The sequence below is a fragment of the Hippopotamus amphibius genome, chromosome 8 (assembly GCF_030028045.1).
Source record: "Hippopotamus amphibius kiboko isolate mHipAmp2 chromosome 8, mHipAmp2.hap2, whole genome shotgun sequence".
NCBI lineage: Eukaryota > Metazoa > Chordata > Mammalia > Artiodactyla > Hippopotamidae > Hippopotamus > Hippopotamus amphibius.
Genome location: NC_080193.1, coordinates 127,707,682 through 127,729,287, shown reverse-complemented (window position 1 = coordinate 127,729,287; position 21,606 = coordinate 127,707,682). Strand labels below are relative to the sequence as shown.

General features: G+C 34.2%; 1 protein-coding gene and 1 non-coding gene across 5 annotated transcripts in view; one reads left to right on the top strand and one right to left on the bottom strand.

Moving 5' to 3' along the window:
• Nucleotides 1–3,397: 3,397 nt before the first annotated feature.
• Nucleotides 3,398–21,606, bottom strand: part of SP3 (Sp3 transcription factor) — a 59,986-nt gene continuing 41,777 nt past the window's right edge. For 3 of the 4 annotated variants that reach the window (XM_057744408.1, XM_057744409.1, XM_057744410.1), the window contains exons 5-7: nucleotides 19,130–19,322; nucleotides 13,367–13,563; nucleotides 9,263–11,024 (exon numbers count right to left, since the gene is read on the bottom strand). In XM_057744408.1, coding sequence (XP_057600391.1) covers nucleotides 10,708–11,024; nucleotides 13,367–13,563; nucleotides 19,130–19,322 — 707 coding nt within the window. In that variant the 3' untranslated portion in view covers nucleotides 9,263–10,707. Of the gene's footprint in view, nucleotides 5,133–9,262; nucleotides 11,025–13,366; nucleotides 13,564–19,129; nucleotides 19,323–21,606 lie in introns of those variants that run through there. The other variant, XM_057744411.1, reaches the window with a different exon arrangement.
• LOC130859689 (U6 spliceosomal RNA) lies at nucleotides 20,112–20,218 on the top strand. Its single transcript, XR_009055253.1, has one exon. It is a non-coding gene; the product is annotated as a U6 spliceosomal RNA (small nuclear RNA).

Here is a 21,606-nt window from a genome sequence, read left to right as displayed (position 1 = left end):
CAGACGGTTAAGAGCACACCCAGCACCAAGGAGGAAGGCTGAGCCCCACCCCATGATTCTCCTGCACGTTCCTCCACACCAGCAGCTCTTCCTTGCTCATCTCCTTCTTCCAAGCCTCTCCTCTCTGTGTCCCAATCTTAAATTCTGGGACACACAGAATTTCTTGAAAATTGCCCCTTTATCTTTTGCCAGTTGAAGAAGGAAGCAGGCCAGCAGAGAGAAGCCAGATGTTACAAGTCTCCTGACTTTGGGCAGTGTTTACACCTACTGCCTCTTCCACCTTGTGTCATCAGAGCAATGATGTTACAAGGCAGGATTATTACTTCTTCCTTCTTCACCCACTGGGATGAAAAAGCTCGTTGTGTGCATATGTTGCTGCCTTGTAGTCTCTGGTTTCCACTGCAGGGCTGACTCACCGTCTCCAGTAGTAGAATAGATTTGAAAAGACTTTGGGGATTTCCCTGGTGGTGCAGTGGTTAAGAATCCACCTGACAATGCAGGGGACACGGGTTCCATCCCTGGGCGGTGAAGATCCCACGTGCCACTGGGCAGCTAAGCCCGTGTGAAGATCCCACATGCCATGGAGCAGCTAAGCCCATGCGCCACAGCTACTGAGCCTGTGCTCTAGAGCCCGTGAGCCACAACTACTGAGCCCACGTGCTGCAGCTACTGAAGCCCACATGCCTAGAGCCCGTGCTCCACAACAAGAGAAGCCATTGCACACAGAAGCATAAGCACAGCAACAAGGAGTAGCCCCCACTCAACACAACCAGAGAAAACCCGCATGCAGCAATGAATAATAAATATTTTTAAAATTATTTTAAACAAGAAAGAAAAAGAAAAGACTTTGGCCAGAAAGACACACCCCATAAGCAACTTTTCTTACTTTGTTTTTTCCTACCCTGAATTTGGCCTATCAAGTAAGCCTTGAGCTTAACAGTAGAGCCTGAGCAAGTCGGCCGCTATGTTCTTTATTTGAATGTCATGAAAGCTTTAGTAGGTGCCCTCATGTATATAACCCCGTGCCAAGCAGACAGAGGCCCCACATCAGGCTCTTGCATGCTTGGTGTATGATGTTCCAGATGTCACATCTGTGGACAGTTAGCAGGGTTACGCTATAGCTCTTAGAGGATCATGTGCATGAAAAAAAAAAAAAAAAAAAAAAGCTAATCTTCCCCTAACTTTGAAATAAAGGGAATGTGTTGCTATAATGGAAAAAGTACATGAAACTAGAGAAACCAGATAGAATTTTTTTTAAGTCAGAAAGGTAACTGTAGTCTGAATGCCATCAGCCTCTCTAACTATAATCCTTCAGGACAGGAACTATGAATTGGTCATCTTTTTACCTCAAGTACCGAGTATATAGCAGAAGAATCAAATAGGGTTACGTGTGGGAAAGAAAAGTAAATGGTAGTCAGAAACAAGACAGAGACGTCTGTTACCACCACTTCCAGTTGATAGTAAGCTGCCAATGCAATAAGATACTTTTTAAAAAAAAAATAGAGGTATCAGAATTAGAAATGAAAAGACAAACCTTTTCTTATTTGAGGTCAATATGACTGTCTCCATTGAAAATGGAATTTATAGACTCTATAGGCAAACTGTTAGAACTAGCAAAAGAATTATGTAGAATAGACAAAATCAATTTATAAAAATCAATAGCATATACATAGACCAACACTGATCAATTTACACATTAACTTAAAATAAGCCTATTCCCCAGAAAAAAAAATTACACAGGAATAAATGTAAAAAAAAAAAAAGATGTGTCAAGACCTTTCAAAGAGAAAACAATAACTTACAAAAAGGACACTAAAGTAGACTTGAATGTGAAGAAAAAGAATGTCCTTGGATAGGAACAGCCAGAACTATCTTGAAGGACACAGGTAAGGGGTGGGCAGAGGAGACCTGCCCTATCCTACATCAAGATGTGAAAGCCATGGTATTGACTGTATGGTCTCAGCACAGGAAAGGCAGAAAGAAATCAAGGAACAGAGCCACACACAAATGGAAACTTGATAAATGAGAGGTAGCATTACAGTTAGTGGGAAAAAGTTGAGCCATGAACTGTGCTATGACAACTGGGAATCCACATGGAAAAATAAGGAACTTCACATCACAAACAAAAATAATTTCAAAGTGGATTAATAAGCCAAACTGAAAGGCAAAATAATACAATTTTTAGAGAAAAATATTTTTATGACACCAGAGAGAGAATTTAAGAAAAGCTACAACTCATAGATTCAATAAAACTCTTCTAGAACACTACCACACATACAAAACACCATAAACACAGTTAAAAGATAAGCTGCAGAATGGGAAAACATATTATCTGCCCATATATATCTAAAATAGTATGTATCTGGAATACTACTATTATTAAGAAGGCTTAAAAATCAATGCAAAATAAAAATAACCAAAAAAGCAAATGGGCAAAGAATTCAAATAGATAATTTCCTTCAGAGGAAACATGGGTTATAAACAGAATAAAAATATGCTCGACCTCACGACAATACAGAGAAATCAGAATCAAAATCATGAATTACTTCATGTCATTCATGTAGGGAGGAAGATATATATATACAAAATATATTTACGTGCCAACACTGGGGTCTCTGCAAGAAAGGATTTCCCCAGTTTGAAGTGGGCTTCTGCAGCTGATGGACTGATCTATGACTACCTGAGTTAAAACAGGGGTGGAGATGGAAGGAGAATTGGAGAAAACAGGGCAAAGAGGCCACAGTGCAGAAGACTATACTCTCAGCCCCTGGGTAGAGTGAGCACCATGGAAAACAGCTAGCTGGGCCTGAGTCTTCTTTCCAATATTCAATCCAAGAGGGTTGTACACTGTGTGAAGAGACCCCTACAGTGAGAGGCTGCGGGAAGTACCATACCAAGAAAGGGGTTGAATGAGAGTTAAAAGGTGGAACTAGTAAGAAAAACATGCATTGTATCTGATATAGTTAACATTATGTTTGGTTATGCCTAATGGTATCAATATGTTTATATATACACACAGCTTCGTTTTTCTGATTCCTTTTTAACTTCTTACACCTGCTTGTTTTTCTCCCAGATGGATTTTAAAGCATTTTGTCAGACTCCAAAATAAAACTGCATTTTTTTTTGATTGGAAAGAAATATCTGTCAAGGCCAAGGATTTGGGGAGAGTGTGGGAAAATGTGAACTCCATACACTGCTACTAGGAGTGGGATTTGGCACATACACTGCGGAGATCAATTTGGCAATATCTGAAAAATCTGAAGATAAGAATATCATATCGGCCAGTGATTGAAGTTCTAGACACATACCTCAGAGAAACACACACACATGCACAAGGAAACATGCCAAGTATTTCATTGCAGCATTGTTTTATAATAGTCAAAAACTGGAAATAACTGAAATGTGCATCAACAAGAAAATGGATAAACTGATATACTCAATGAACTACAGCATTTAAAATGAATAGTTTAGTGTTAACATGGATACATCTCAAAAAATGAGTGAAAAAAACAAGTCCCCGAAGATTACGTACAGCATGATACCATTTATATAAAGTTTCAGAAACATGAAAACAACTCTGTATATGCACACATATAGTAAGCATTTAAAACCATTCATGGTATCATTCTGATAAACATTAAATTCAGAGCAGCAGTTACCCCTGTGTGTGAAGGGAGAGAAAAGGAATAAGACAGGACTATACAGATTTCAACTACAGTTATAATCGTTTCTCTTTAAAAGTAACAAGCAAATATGTGTAAAAGGATTAAGACTGTAAAAGCTGGATGGTGGATACACAGGTATTTGTTATGCTGTTTTATATATTTTTTCTATATATTTGAAATGCTTCATCATAAAAAGGCACAATATAAATACGAGCAATTTTGTTAATGTTTGTTGACAGCAAACTAGGTGTATCTAAGTGAATGAACACATTGGTACAAGATGGGGACAATTATTTCCAAGTGTTGGAAGATTATTTATTTCTTATCTAAGGTTACTAATGCTTAACTATGTGCCAGGCACTGTGGGAAGTGTACATGCATTAACTTATTTAATCTCCTCCATCCCCCTTATGAAAATGCTATTATTATCCACATTTTACATTTAAAAAAACTGAGGCCCCAGGGTGGAACAGTAGTCCATGGTAATATAGCAAGTAAGCAGGAGAGCCAGGACATAAACCCATGTGTGCCCAAGTCCAAAATCTACGCACTATGTTGTACTGTGAAAATTTTCACCTTTACTAAATGATTCAAGATGAAAAAGCCACACAAAGTTACCAACAGTAAAAATGGGAAAGATGCAATTAACTAAGAATTTTAAAGGATCTGGATGTGAGGATGCTAAGTAATTGGGTATAAACAATTAAAAGTGAACCAAACTGCACCTGAGTCCAAAGACATAATGAAAATAAAAGACTATGTGGTGGGAGATACTAACCATAAATCTAATGCTAGCAAAAAGTCAGTGATCCTTAAGACCAAACACAGACACACACATGGACACAGCCCTTTGATAAGTGTCCCCAGACTAGATGTACTTCTAGGCCTTTTAATCAGTTCTCCTGGGCACATCTTACTGGCCCTTCAAACCTCACCCTTTCTGACTCACTCAGGCTCTACACTGAGTTCTCCCTCACCTAAACTTAACTGATCTGGCACTAACCATGACTTTTTTTATCGGTATTTTCTACAGCCCCAAGTCATCAACTATCTCAACCAGTGTATTTTATTCAAGGAATTGTATCTCAAGATGTTTTAGTTGGCACTATTGGTAGCAAGTAACAGCCTCTCAAACTTAAGAAACACCTAAAGGTAGAAGTGGGGGAGTCTCTGGAAGGTTTTGAGGGTATCTCATGGAACCTAGGAGCAGGAAATGCACAGGCACAAAACACTGGAACAAAAACCACAAATTTATCAGGAATCAAGGCAGCCATTCTCTTCCTCTTTTTCTTCTGGGATTGTATGGTCTCTCATCTTTGATTTACTCTTTCTGCTTCACATGCAGGTTCCAAACGCAACTCCCCAACACATCAGTTTTCCGATTCCAAACTCTTGGGAGAAATCATCTAATTGGCTCAAATTTGACCAGATGTCCACTCCTTGTCCAATCATCTAAACAGCTCGACCCTGAAGGTGGCAGGAATATTCAGAAAACAGGACATAAGTTGGGCAGATATCCTAAAAGTTATCTACCCTAACATTTTATTTCATTGTTGCCTATTAATTGTACCCTTAGACATTGTTTTGGAGAAATAGGTTGCATTTCTTTGATGACCTTTTCCCGTTTTAAGTTTGGGTGGGACCGCTAAATGGTAAATGTTACCTTCCAATCAAAATGAACCTAAAGATTCTTTGACTGGTTCCTAGAAATGTTAAAATAGAATTCTCTATCGGGGTGTAATTTCTGTGCTTCGTCCTTTTCTTCTTATTCCATCCATTCTGAGTCAGTCACTTCAGACACACTGTCCACTATCAATTTAGATTCTATAGCTCTTTCAGATCTCTGCATTGAAAATTCACCCTCATTCTAAAGGTGAAAATCAAGGCATGAACCATATTTAAACAATGGACACCCCAAAACACTGGTCCCTTCACTACATAAAAGTGAAATCTCCAGAATTAATAACAGATATGTGGGGGATGGAGGAGAAACCATCTGAGGCCCTACTATAAACCAGGAACTATGCTAAAGGCCTACATTTTAATCCTCACAATTCTATGAGGGGTACTGTTGTTAGTTATCCCCTTTTTATGGATGATGAAAATTAGGTTTTAAGAAGGTAAGAAACCTACCCGATATATCACACCATCTAGTATGTAGCTTAATATGGATTTAGGAGGCAAGGTTGCTAAAAAGCTGAGGGGTGGGGAGAGGAAGTGCTAAAGATTCCTTTTTCAGCACATTGTGTTATCTTATATAATAATAAAAATGGTATAAATCATGTTACATGACAGCAAATCATGCAGCTTTTTCTAAATTTCAACTCCAATTTTGATACACATTTCCAAAGGAAATAAGTTATCTGAGTAGCTCAGAGGTTAAATTCCTTCATACTCTTATTTTCCTAATATCTATTAGTTTTTGTCACTTTTATAATTGGAAAGTTTTCCAACAATTTTCTTAATCCTGACTGAGCCACAAATCTGCCCTTCTTCTCTTCGCAACTAAACTTAGTAGAATATCCTATGCTTGCTGTCTCATAGCTTCCTTTCCTTAGTCTTTGACCCAAATAATCTCGACTGCTAACAAAGATCAGTTGACAACTCCTTATTGCCAAAATCTTTTCTCTTTTCATCTGACTTAACTTCTCTACTCCATTTGATATTCGTCACCATCTTGACACTCAGTTTCTATGTCAGCCTCCCTGAGGACTCTTCTTCCTCCACCAGTTCCTTAAGTGTGGCTATATTCCAAGGTTCGGGACTTTGATCAAATAGTTCCCCATGTACTGTTTTAACAGTGTTTTAACATTAGACTACAATGGATTAAATGTGCATTTTCTAAGAAAAACTATGATACCCAAAAGATTAGGAACCGCTGGAAAAAATTAAAATCTGAACTCCTTCTCAATTTGACAGCCCCTCCTCCAAAGTGTCCCCACTTCTATCACTCAAAATTTCCCCTATCATCTATAGCAAATTACACTGTTCCTTTGCTAGAGCCATTTCCTCTGCCTGAATTTCCCAGACTTCTCCATGCAGAATTCTCCCTCTTCTAAGTTTCTAGAGCACTTTGTATCAGCCACTAGCACATATTTACCACAGTATATTTGATTACATACAAATCTGCCTGTACAAGACAAGGGGCCAAATCAGTATTATCTTTGTGTCTCCAACACTAAATAAAATACATGATTTCACTTAAGTATCAAATCTTGTTCCCAAGATATCGACCAATTTTGTTTTGTGCTGCTTATCATCAAACTACAAAATACTTACTACTCACTCATGGCAAAAAGTTTTAAAAAATACTGTTTAGTAAAACAAATTGTTCTCTTACACTGAAAACAATTCTTGTCTACTTAATGAAAACTGAAAACCAAATCGTCTACTAGTAGGGTAGCATGACCAACACATATTATTTTAAAACAAAATGTTATTAGTAATAACCCCACATTTCAAACAATACTGAATACAATAAAAGTTTTAATAAAACAAAAACTTGGGATTCATGAGTAAGTCAGTAATAGGATCCTAACTACCATTAAGATACTAAGGGGATGCTTGCTCTATTTAAGTGATTCTAACCCAGGAGTGTTTATCAGAGCCATCTGAGGAGCTTTTAAAAATATATAGTTGACCCTTGGACAACACGGGGGTTAATCCACATATAACATTGCCCTCCCTATGCCTGATTCATCCACATCTGTGGACTCAACCAACCAGACTGTATAGTACTGTAGTATTCACTACTGAAAAACAGCTGAGCGTCGTAGACCCCTGCAGTTCAAACCCTCACTGTTCCACAGTCACGTGTATATACTCTCCACCTCCTGAAATGCAGATTTAGGTCAAGGATGAAGCTAGGCCTGTGGACATTTTTAAATGCCCCCAGCATCTTCTGCTGAACAATGCTGGCTAAGAATTATTTCCTATGAAATATGTTTGACATGCCTTCAACTTACATGTACATGTATTTTTACTATTTAAGCATTTTCACTATTCTGAAATAAACATTTTCAATATTTTGCCCAGTCACCTACAGGGCAACTAGCTTTTTGCAATAGTTGTACTCCTTTAAAGTTTTATGTGCTTTTTAAATTACTTCTCAAAGTCATTAAGCCTCAATCTACAGAAAATAACATTTTCTTAAGTGATATTTTCTTTAAATTGAGGTACAGAGTATATACACCTAGTCCACTCGATGAGTATGTTCTGATAAACAGGAATTACCTGTATGTAAATATACTGAATATGCACTAACTCTAGCCTTTACAAAAATAAAGCAATTGCCAAAACACCTACTGAAGAGTATACTTACACTAAGAAATATTATACCCATACACAATACTAGTAAATTTTGTAACTAGGAAAAAAAATTACTTCAGGTTAATTCTTCAAATATTGTTTCCAGAGTATATTCAACAATTTTTTCAGTAAAAAACCAGAAATATTTAAAATCACGTTGGCTGAGGTTAAATACTAGCTTTCGTTTGTTAGGTAAGGATTCAAAATTCAATGGTATATTCCAGGTGGGCACTCAAAAAAAATCTAAAAACTTATTTAAATAATTTTTAAGACCACTTACTTTCGTCATAGCATTCATCCTCTAACAACTGATAAAAATTTGCTTGGAAACTCAAGGATCAAAAACTCTATAAACTTACTATAAATTTTCAATGTTGAAAACAGCTCTACTGTCACACTCTAAAGTTTTTTAATCTCCTGACTTAATGGGTGTTTTGCTCAAGTGAGCAACCTCCTCACATAATCCTTTTCACATACCCTAAATAATTTTTAAAATTCTAAAAATTATTTAAAGGATTTGAAGGTTCAAATTCTATGTAACTTCAAAATAAATGTATATTCATTAATTTCTACAATTCCAAGTAATACTTCCTATTTCACATCACAAGCTTAAGTCTCACATTTATAAAAACTTCGTCTGTGTTTATAGGTGTATCTAGCGTTGACCTATGCATTCAAAGATATTACTGACAGTATCAGATTGGGCCTGGAAAGCAGAAAATGGAAATCTTTAACCCACTGTACACATGTAGAAAGTAATTGGATTTTTTTATTTTAAATATCCAAAAGTTATATTAATATCCCATTAATTTTTCCTTTCTTCTTACACCCTGCCTTAATGATTAGACATATATATAAATTCAAAACATAACCTTTCAAAGAACTCTTGCCATGGTTACCAAAGCTTGTCTTATGCTATCATTTTCAAGAATCTTCACGTAAACTCATGTTTTTGATAAATCAAAATATCCTGCATTGCTTTAACAGGGGAAACAAACAAAAAGCAAGGTTTTGCAAAATGGATTGATAAAATTCTTAGCAATCAATGTGGGCCAAGAGTTAAGATTTTTTTCAAAAGTTCTACTTAATAAGCTCATTCTTAGGTGAAAAAAATAGTAATCTGCTAGTCTCTACTCTTCCCTTTTAAAGTAAATATATCCTGTTTACAATAATTTCAGCATCTGAAGTCAAGCATCTGCAAATAAAATGCTAAGAAAAATAAATCACAACGATTTTCTTACACCATACAATGCAATTATTTTAAATGCATAGGAATACAACAAACTCAAAAGAAAAAAAAATAGTGTTTTATTAACTACCACACTGTTATAATACACTTTAAACGTACAATAAGGTAGCCTTTAAATTTGAGGTGGTCTTAAGAATAACAAATGAACAGAAATCCAAATTTTTGAAATAGGTGAACTGCTGCAGTTATAGGTATACATTTAGGAAAATTGTATAGCTCTTACAAGACCAGCAATGAAACTTTATTTTGTACATTTTTTAATAATTGAAAATATAAACAATAATTAAAAAATAAAAAGAAAATACAGCATAATAAAAAACATACATTTCTCAATTAAATGTACTGGATACATATAAATTTTAAGGGAAAAAGCAAAAAAGGAAAATGGTTGATATTTAAGTGCAGACTGACTACCTAGACCAAAAAAAAAAAAACAAAAGACTTAAAAAAATATCATAAAACCTCTAGTTCTCTATGACTAATATCCATATGGTTGGAGTATCCTCACTATGGAAGTGATTTTGTTATGTTTGCATATGTTATACTTTACTGGTAATTTACATGATGGCTTTTAAGGCCCTGGCAGACATGTGGTTTTTGAAAACAAGATTAGATTTTAAAGGGGGAAAAAAAAAAAAAATCACTGCTAAGATGCAATACACCTTATCTTTTTGGTCCTCCAATATTCAAGAAAAGGGATAATTCACTCTAACATTTTCTTACCACCCAAATGCCTCAACCTATACATTTTAAACTTTTTTAAACATTGGTTATATTGCCCAACTTCGTTATTGAAAGAATATTAACAAGACATTATTTTGGCAAATTAAATCTTAAACATGGCTTTTCAACAGGATTTAAAAGGTGACTATCCCTAGAGTTCCATGTTAAAATGTAGTTTTCAAAATCTTACAAGAGTAATGCTTAAAATATTGTACATAGTTAACCTAATTAAAATAATTAGCTTCAAAATGACAAGTTGATAAGCTAAGTAAAGCCTACACTATGTAACATTTGCTTGGAAACTTGATTTGTCAGTTATGCATAATAAAAATTCCAGTCATCAAGAAAATTACAAAAATTTTTTTTATCATAACATGATTTCTTTCACCCACCAACTTTTTTTTTTATCTTACAATAGATAAATACCAACATGTTCTCATTTTTACACTAAACCACACAGGATTGATGCATTTGGTTAGACTACCATTCGCATTGTTAAATTCAATTTTCTCTTTATATAACTTGGTAAAATTTCATTTCTTCTAGATTCCAAAAGTACCTACAAAACCCATGCAATTTTACCATTTTTAATATACTATGGAATATCATACAAAGTAAGGCATTTCAGTGTCATGTATAACCAAGTTACTGTCAATCCAAAAATTTTTGCACATCAATAAAAAGATATCTAAGAACTTAGGAACAATATTCTTCTCACTACTGTATAAAAATAACCACAATGAATAAGTATTTGTGTAATATTTACTCCATTGTCTCATTTCCAGAAACTGTGACAAGCTGTAAAGGTATTTCAGTGTTGGTAAGGATATCTTGATTGCTGGTGGTGGAAGTATTAACAGTTCCTATCCCTGAAACAGAACCTTGTTGAATATTTGCAAGGATAAGTGTTGTTCCTCCTGCAGTAATCAAAGTATCATCTCGTGCAGCTTCCACAGATGCCAGCACTGTACTGCTAGAGTGAATACCTTTTTTATTCTGATGTGTTTTAATATGTTTGGCAAGGTGATCACTTCTCATAAAGCGTTTTGAACATTCTGGACAAACAAATTTCTTCTCACCTGTTAAAGAAATTAAGTTACTTAGTTTTTTAAATTCAACATTAATAGACTCACCATTCCCTGAGAAAGAAAATAAGCCAACAATGACAATTAGAGACTGGGAGCAGAGTTCAATTAAAATTGTATTAGTTTCATGAGCTGCCTCTGCAAGATTTCTCCATGGAATATTCTTCCTCAAAATAAATCTTTCATCTTTGTTTTTGGATGAAAAGCAGTCTTCAAACTTATTAAATTATACACTGATAATCAGATAAGAAGTTAATACCTCAACTCTGCTAACAGTTTGTTTTGAAACACCTGTTACAAGAGACCAGCTTAAAAATGACCATCTGTAACATACTTCTTTAAAGAAAAATATTTAAGGTATTATCAACATGTCAGATCTCTGATACTCAACCCTCAACTCTTAAATGTAAATTCAACTACACAGAGTACTTCTAGATTAAAGCCAAGGCACAAGCTTGAAGTCTAATAGACTGAGTAGTCCGAAGAATAATGGAGATGGTAAGCTGACCTGACTTCAGCTGGAATAATCAAGAGCAAGCCTGATACATCGTGACATTAAAGTTAGTAAGACTCTGATGCCTAAATTTATTTCCCAGCATGAATAAAATACTTTTTTTAAACACAAAAGACAGAATTTCTATTATGTTGAAGACCTACTATGTAAGAGGATTCTAGAAGATAAGGCAAAAGGCCAACCTAAAAGGAATTCAGAGAGAACTCAATCTATAAACAAATCTAGTATTTTCTTAATTTATATTTTTCAAAATGTCTTACCTATCGATTGTTCCAGCACTTTTCCTCTCAGTAGGGCATCAGACCTCATACCTGAACTATATTACAACGACAAGCTAGTCTTTCCCAATCCAACAAATCAATGCCAGACAAATCTTCCTTAAATACCAGATTTTATTACAGTAAAAAACTTCACCATTGTTCTTAGTGGTATGGGAATGCAAGAGTAACTTGCAGACTCTTCACTACCTAACTTCCAAGGACCTCTGTAACGTGGCTCAATCCTACATAACAGAAATGTGTTAAATAAAATCTCATCTTCACTCATGACAAATGATCGCTCACTTCTTCTATTCATATACTGTTCTATTCTTCTGGGAAAGTATGTCCCAAAGTTTCTCCTGCAACATTAGCCCTGAGAGACACTCCGTGGCAAAATGGCACAACGAGAGGCTGCCACTACCTCCCCCCACTTGGAGAGGTATAGTGCTCATTAACATGCTATTAAAGGTCCTAAGAGGAGCTCCTTGAAGATACTTGTATAGTAATCCTCTTTAATACAGTGTTTCCTACACTTATTTGATCATAGACCTTTTTTCCCTTTTACATTGTTTGTTTTTATATCCTGCTGATCAAATTCCACTGAGGAAAACTCTATTACACGGCCATCTTATGGTCTACTCCAGCCCAACGCGCAACAATGCCTTACTATCCCAGCAATAATGACTTCTGCCTCTGAGCATACTTTATCTACTTTCTTATATTGTCTGTTGCAGTTTCAAACAGGTTAAGCTTATCTGTCTACCTACCTGATGAGACAGAAATTAAAACAAGTAGAGCATATAATGTACTACTACATACTTCATGGGTTATTTTATATATTTAGATCTAAGAGACTTCGAAATCCATATTGTACACAGTTTCACCACAGTTCTGCCTTCTAAGCTCTTCAGACTTTGTAAATGCATTATATATTTTTAAATTCTTCAGTGTTGAGCACAGACTGACCAACACCTTGATCATTACATGGTAGCAGGAGAAAACTATCTGTATAAGTTATATTAAGTTAGAATTCAATATGGGTCCATTTCATATAATAAGCACAGAACACTATGTAAAAAGAATTAAAGAGTCCTGATATCAACAATGCCTTGGTTATTCCTCAATGAAGTAACTTTTGCTTACCTCACACATATTAAAATGAGAAAAGGTAAAATGCCTGAATTTATCAAGAAGAAAAGGAATTATTCTTTATTACAGGGTGTTAAGGAGGAGGAAAATAATGATCAAGAGTAAAGGCACACAACTAATTTAAAGCGTTAATGTAATTAACAATAAGATAAATGTGGCTTAAGACATCGAATAATATGAAAACAAAACAAAAAAGCTAACCAAAGTCTGCATAAAATAAAACATTTTATAAGACAAGCCATATTGACTTGTTTGGAATTAGTGTTTTTAAATTGGTGTTACTGAAGATAGAAATTTGATGTAATTGGTCATATTTCAAAAGATTCAGTTCAGTAAGGTATGCTTAAAAAAAAATCAAGGTAGTATGTAGCTCTGTAATTAATTTTTGTCTGTTAAAAGTAAATATTAGTAACCTGTATGTGTTCTTCTGTGCCTCTGTAATTCATCACTTCGAGTAAATCTTTTACCACAGAACATCCAGTTACAAATAAAAGGGCGCTCCCCAGAATGCCAACGCAGATGAGCTCTCAGATGTGAGGTCTTCCCATAGACTTTACCACATCCTGGTATATGACAAATGTGTTGCTTCTTTTTCCCAAGATTGGTACCTCTAAAAAACACACACAGAATAATATACACTTACATGGAAATATTCAAATGTACATTACCACTCATATCATATTCCCCATGCTGAATTTCAAATAGAAGGCATTATCACCATGAGGTCAATCAAAAACCAAAAAGACCATTTAAAATCAATTTAAATAAAAATTTATGTTTTATATATTCATTTTACTCCACAACTAATGTGAGTGCTGTCCAAAAGTAAATATGCTCAAGAAATATATAATTTAAAAGGACATTTCATACATAAAGAGTGTATAATAAAGCTATTTATTATTCTGTCAGAACCATTCACAAATTCTATGCATAGAGCCAATCCAATTAAATTAGTTGTATGGGAAACTAAATGGTCTATTCAAAGCCATGATGTCAGCTAATTTAAAAAGTAAATAAACCAACAATAAATGCATAACTAATCATAGGTATAATTAAGGCACCTTAAGCAGATATAAGCATTATTTATTCACATATTTGTATGGCCACACCCTGAATATACACTGGCTTGGAGAAAATGAGAGAAAAAAATCTAGACAAAGCTATTGTCTTAGATTCTTAGAACTATATGAAATAAATATAAATTAAAATTATCTTTATAGTTAAAATTCCCTTATTAACCTTGCAAAAATACCCAAAATTATAAATCAGAGATAATAAAATGCAGTTTCTCCACATTGCAAAATTTGACATCTGTTACATTTCAGTATTTGATACCAAGAACAGAGTTTAGAAGATAGGTACTTAGATGGGTGAACACAGGTATCTCAGCCTAAGCAAGAAGAAAACTTTCTTGATTTTAGAACTGATATTCAAATTATATTAAACAGAAAATGTAAAACTGTATTATAGAAAATGTTATTACTCAACCTCAAAAATTTTTTTAAAAAATAGGCTAGTTACTGAAAAACAACTGAGTTTATTAAAAAAAAAATGACATTTTAGACTCATCAATTGCCAAAATCAAATTATATAAACTTTGCAGTTTCACTGAGATTAAAAAAAGGTACATTTAAGATCCCCCCCAACTTCCCCTCCTCCCACAATCTCAGTCTAGGTATAGCCTGTAAATCTTCCATAAGCCTGCAAATCTTTCTCCTGTATATAATATACCTATTGTTTTTCAAATTTTACTGGAAAAATGCATAGTTACCCACATTTATATTTTAATGTACTCACACTCAGTAGCATGTGAAATTGCCATAGGACAAACAGTGCTAAACGGTGCAGTGCTGGCTGTTAGATGCCATAGGTGTTCTGAACAGGGAGACATCAATGTGGGCTCCAGTAGTTAGAGAAGGCTTCGTGGAGGAGGTGGGTAGGATTTAGATAGAAAGGAGGGAAGGCATTCCAGGCAGAGGAATAGCATAAGTAAAGACAAGGAGGAGTCATGCTGTTGTCTCAAGGGCAAGGATGTCATAATCTAACACAATTCTAGTTTCTGCTCCAGTCCACCCCCAATTTCTACAACTCTCTTCAAAGAGCTGAGTTGAGTGAAACAGGTTTTGCTGGCTCACCTGCAATGCCAAAGTCTTAACCAAAGCCAATAATATTTCCATTTAATTTAGCTTTTTAAATTTGTTTTGTTCTTAAACGGCCCTAAGAAAAAGAGGAATGTCTGTGGTTATTGGTGTACAAACCAATTTTACATACTGTGTTCACCACAGCAATTTCACAGAGAATCCAATTCAGTTCACTCTACACTCATAACTTCTTGCCTCTCTTCTAAGACTACCACTCAAGTGAATCAATGTGCTTTTATAAATTCAAAATGCTATTTTACTAACCTAGCAAAATTTAGCTTGAGAGCATGAACAAAGCACAAGATTGTAACATATTACAGCAACAAATATGAGTTCGCAAAGAACCAAAAATCTAGGGAAACTTGTTTTCATCAACTGAATTATATTGAAACGTATTTCAACATATATTTCAAACATATTCACTGTTTGAAAACGGGACAGGCATCTAAGAAAGAAAAAAATGGAGAGGGGGCACACAAAAATACACAATATAAGGGAAAAGCCCAATACCCAGGTCTAAGTTTCTATGTAAGAAAAAATTTTTTACTCAAGGGAAGATCTAGATACACTAGATATGGATTTATGGCATGTGATGTGAAGGAAGAGAACTGAAGTGAATTTATCAACAAACTTCAAGTAATAAAAGATTATCCTAAGTTTTCTTCTTGATTTAAATAGTTACACCACTAATACCTATTACATGACCTTAAAAAACCAACAACTTAAAGTTCATGTTCTTGACTGCTTAAACTTGCTCCCAAAATTTTAATAATGCAAAGATGGACCGACACAATAAATAAAGCTAAATTCTGAGTAGAGGGATTAAGAAAAGTTAAGTAAATCAAGTCTTTTGCTTGGGACAGGAGAAAGGGAATACAAACTGAAATGCTGACAGGAAAGAAAACAGATTTTACAAAATAACTTAATTTTTTAAAAAATGGATTGAGGTCTAATCCACACAAAACCTATATAACAATAAGACCTTTAGAATTTATTTTACCTTATAAAATTGTCTCTTCCATTAGAGTATGAAGTTTCTGAAGGCTGGTTCTGCTTAATAAATATTGGCTAAATGCCCAAATGAATACAATTTTAAAATATTTAATTATATTTTACACTTTGCACAAAAAAAGGTAAAAAAATAAAATTTAGTTCTCTAAAGATGCCACTATACACATACTCATTTTTTTAAAAAAGAATATTGTTGAGGCCAATGTTCTAAAATGTTTAAAGAGCCACCTACCTCACCTTTGCAGAACAGGATTTACTATATGTTATGCTTCTATTAATTAGTTGCAGCAACTGTCAATGATACAATTGTGCCTATCATGAATATATTAGTTGAACTTTGTTCAAATGAGCTCTTAGAAACAATATAGTTTTTTTTTAAGAAATACAATTTTAATTGCTTAGAATAAGTTATTAAAAAATGAACTCACAATAGTTCTAGAAAAATATGAATATTTTTATAATCCTCAGTTTAAGAAAGAATTCTAATAGCATGATAACAATACATCTTAACTAAAAATTTTGTGCTTAAAAAGTTTGCAAACTTTAAGTGAGAACTCTTTCTTTACTTGTGTAAATAAATGCATTTTGCAAACCACTGACAAAGTTGAAAGGTAATGTAAAATTGGAAAAAAGTACTTGCACATATGACAGAGTTAAACAGACAAATTAACAGATTCACAAAAGACTAAAGAAATAATTCACAAAAGAAATTTTGAAATGATAAAATAACACAATGAAAAATGTTCGATTTCACAAAGTAACAAAAATATACTAAATAAAGGGGGGAAAGCGGGGGGGATGAATTGGGAGACTGGGATTGCCATATATACATTACTAATAAGAAAAAAAAAAAATCAAACTGTACACTTTAAATATATGCAGTTCATTGTATGTCAATTATATCTCAATGAAAGTTCTTTAAAAAAACTACTAAAAAATATATACTAAATAAAACAATAGTGATGTATTACTTTTCATCTCTCACTCTTTAAAAGGTTTTTAAAAATGATAAAATTCACTGTTGGCAAGGGTGTGGGAAAACAGACACTCTCACAGACAATTGGTGGAATATAAACTGATACAACCTTTCTAGCAGACAATTAATTCCACCACTGCCAACTTATACTGATGAAATAAGCAGATAAATGTGCAAAGATATATGTGTAAGAATTAGAATGACAACAATAAACTCCCAAAAAAGTCCTTAAATTCTTATACATCCATACAATAGAATACTATACAGTCATAAAAGACTGATGCAAACTCTATGCAGACTTGGAAATATGATCACAAAAATTTTCAAAGTAAGAAAAAGACATGTAAAACAGCGAGAGTAAGATGATTCTACTTTAAATATATTTAAAGTGTGGAAGATCTTGAAGTAATGTAGTAGAAGTTTTATATTCTTTTAATACTCTTCTATATTTCTGAATTTTTATGAGCATATATTAGTTTAATAAAAATAATTTTAAAAGATTATCGATTTAAAGAAAAGAATAAGCAAAACACAGGCAAGGCCCTGACCCTCAGTCAGATTTAACTTTCATGAACAATTTATCTTGAAAGTTCCCCTGAAAACGAGAGTAAATTTTAAGAAAGTTGCTGTCTAACCAGAATTCCACACTAACTTATTTAAATTAACCAAAGCATTTCAAAGAATAAGTAAAACTTAAAACACATGAATAATTACCAGTAGTAAATACAAATGCCTAAGGATCTGGTACAGAAGCAAATCCACTTGGGAGGCAGTACAGTGTAGTGGTTAAGGCCCTAGAGTAAGAAACTAGGTCCAAATCCCATTCAACCTCTCCATGCCTCATTTATAAGACCATCTAGAACAGAGTAAGCTCTCCGTATTAACAGTTATTAGTCATTACTATTATTGTGAATGGGCTGGCCAATGTACAAATCAACTCAAAGGCAGATAGGCTCTATTAGATCAAGTTCATTAACTGTATTAATGGGGTTTTTGTTGTTGTTTCCCTCCCTCCTCCAACCCAGTCTATTTAAATAGTTCATTTCTGAGAGGTATATTAAAGGTCTTTCACTATGACTGGAGGATATAGTTATTGTCTTTAGAATTCTATCAGTTTTTCTCTACATATTTCAACATTATAGGGAAAAGGTACCATGGCTATTAAATCTTCTTGGTGAAAACTACATATTATTAAGAAATATATCCCTATTTGATACTTTCACCTTAATCTTACCATGTCTGCTATCCAAGTTTCCTTTTTTGTTAACACTGCCCAATAAATCTTTTCCATCCCTTTATTTTCAACATTCCTGTGTCAATTTAAGATGTCCCTTATAATCAATATAAGGCTGGACTTTGTTTTTCAAGTATGATCTGAGACTCAATCTCAATTATTAAGCTTAATCCACCCACATTTAATATAATTACTGATCTGAGTTTATTCCTGTCATGTTATTCTTTCTCACTGTTTATTTTTAAAAACACTGAACAGAAATACTACAGTTCCACTTTTTAAAAAATTCCAGCATTAAGGCCTTGTTATTCGTTTCTGTTGAAAATGGAAAATACTTAGGCTTTATCAACAATTTCTGAACTATTTTTATATATTGTAACTGCTATTCTCAAGCTAAGAATCAGCTTTTTTTTTAATTTGTTTTTATTGGAGTATAGTTGCTTTATAATGTTGTGTTAACTTCTACTGTACAAAAGAATCAACTTTTTAATCAGTATTTAGGCAAATTCCATTGCTGGTCTGCAAGTAGGCTAATATTTGATATGAGCCTGTTAAATGGCATCTTATTATATATACCTTTTTTTAAAAAAGTAAACTAAGTAATTTTAGTTTTTTTTTAAAAAGGCATTTAGAACTGAAAATTTGATTTTACATATTTTGTTTTCTAACCTTTTCTGCCACACTCATACAGACAAACACACAAAATGAGCATGTAATGAATAATTTCCCTTAAGTGACATGGCATGCAGCATTTCAAAAACTAGGGTGATGATATTAACAGTCTAAAAAAAAAGTATGTTTCATGTGTGCATACCTCCCACCACCTTCTTTACAGTTGGGACAGGTGCAAGCTACCCTTCGAAGTCTTTTTCCTTCTTGATGTTGTTGGTCCCCTTCTTCATCTACCACCTGTACTCTTAAGTGTGTTAGATCATTGGTATTCAATGTAGAATCACCACTGAGCTGCCACTCTTCAGGATCAGGTTCTTCTTCCTTGATCCTAATATCTAAAGAAAAAAACAAATGCAGATGAGAAGCAGCCCACTGGCCCAAAAAGAAAGCATGAGATCTGAGCCTCTCTAAGGTAAAATGAATAAATACTATGTAAAAGTCAAAAATCATCTGTGGAGTATAATCAATGCTCCTTGTTGTGGATTATTCTTTTAAAACAATTTATTTTATTCTAAATATCAGAGAGTAAGTCAAAAAGAAAACAAAGCCAGCATCAGAGCTTGCTTTTTAAAATTAAGAAAGCCAATTTTTTTTTGAGCAAGCTGAAGCATAAAACAAACTGAAACTTCAAATATAATTGTTCAAACAGTCAATGAATCAATAGTCAACTCAGACTGGAACAAATTCTAATGCCTTAAATCTCTCTTTTACAGCCTGTATCAATTATGCCTCTTTGTACATACTATGGGAATTCAAAATGTAGGTACTATGGGAGTGCAATTATGTCTATCTGTAAGTACTACGAAATTATTACTCATAAACTTAAGCTTTAAAGTCAATCTTTACTAAAATATCTATAATGGCCACAACCACAATATCATTCTGGAAGGAGGTGTATAAGTATAAGAGTTTCTATTTTCTAGGAGTTTTATTATAAACCAGACTGAGAAACAAAATGAGCATGCAATGGTGAGGAAGAGTGGATATGGAGGGAAGTTACATCATTTTCTCAGCATAGCCAAACATCTTTCTTTATACTGATAATGATATAACAATATTTTCTATGTGAAACTAAGAGATCTTTTTCAACTCAGAAAACTAATTCTTTAAAAAAAAAAACATGAGTGCTTGCTTCAGCAGCACATACACTAAAATTGGAACCAGAGAGGGAAGATTAGCATGGCCCCTGTGCAAGGATGACACGCAAATTCGTGAAGCATTCCACAGACCCCGAATAGTCAAAGCAATCTTGAGAAACAAAAACAGAGCTGGAGGAATCAGGCTCCCTGACTTCAGACTACACCACCAAGCTACAATAATCAAGACAGTAAGGTACTGGCACCAAAACAGAAACACAGATCAATGGAACAGGACAGAAGCCCAGAGACCAACCCATATACCTGTGGTCACCCAATCTATGACAAAGGAGGCAAGAATATACAATGCAGAAAAGACAGTCTCTTCAATAAGTGGTGCTGGGAAAACTTGACAGTTACATGTAAAAGAATGAAATTAGAACATTCCCTAACACCATACACAAAAATAAACTCAAAATATATTAAAGACCTAAATGTAAGACCAGACACTATAAAGAGGAAAACATAGGAAGAACACTCTTTGACCTAAATCACAGCAAGATCTTCTTTGACCCACTGCCTAATTAATAAAAAGAAAAAGAAAAATACACAAATGGGACTTAATTAAACTTAAAAGCTTTTGCACAGCAAGAAAACCATAAATGAAATGAAAAGACAACCCTCAGAATGAGAGAAAATATTTGCAAACGAAGCCACTGACAAGGGATTAATTTCCAAAATATACAGAGTTCATGCAGCTCAATATCAAAAAACAAACAACCCAATTAAAAAAATGGGTGGAAGACCTAAACAGACATTTCTACAAAGACGACATGCAGATGGCTAACAAACACAGGAAAAGATGCTCCACATCACTAAGTTATTGGAGAAATGCAAATCAAAACTACAATGAGGTATCACTTCACACCCACCAGAATGGCCATAATTTAAAAATCTACAAACAATAAATGCTGGAGAGAGTGTGGAGAAAAGAGAGCCCTCTTGGCACTGTTGGTAGGAATATAAATTCATACAGCCACGATGGAGAACAGTATGGAGGTTCCTTAAAAAATTAAAAATAGAACTACCATATGACCCAGCAATCCCACTACTGGGCATATATCCTGAGAAAACCATAATTCAAAAAGACACATGCACCCCAAATGTTCACTGCAAGCACTAGTTACAATAGCCAGGACATGGAAGCAACCTAAAAGTCCATCAACAGATGAATGGATAAAGATGTGGTACATATATACAATGGAATATTACTTAATATTACTTAGCCATAAAAAAGAACGAAACTGAGTCACTTGTAGAGACGTGGATGGACCTAGAGTCGGTCATACAGAGTGAAGTAAATCAGAAAGAGAAAAACAAATATCGTATATTAATGCAAAAATGTGGAATCTAGAAAAATGATATAGATGAATGTATTTGCAGGGAAGGACAGAGACACAGACGCAGAGAATCAACGTGTAGACACCAGGTGGGGGGATGAATTGGGAGACTGGGATTGACTTATATATACTACCATGTGTAA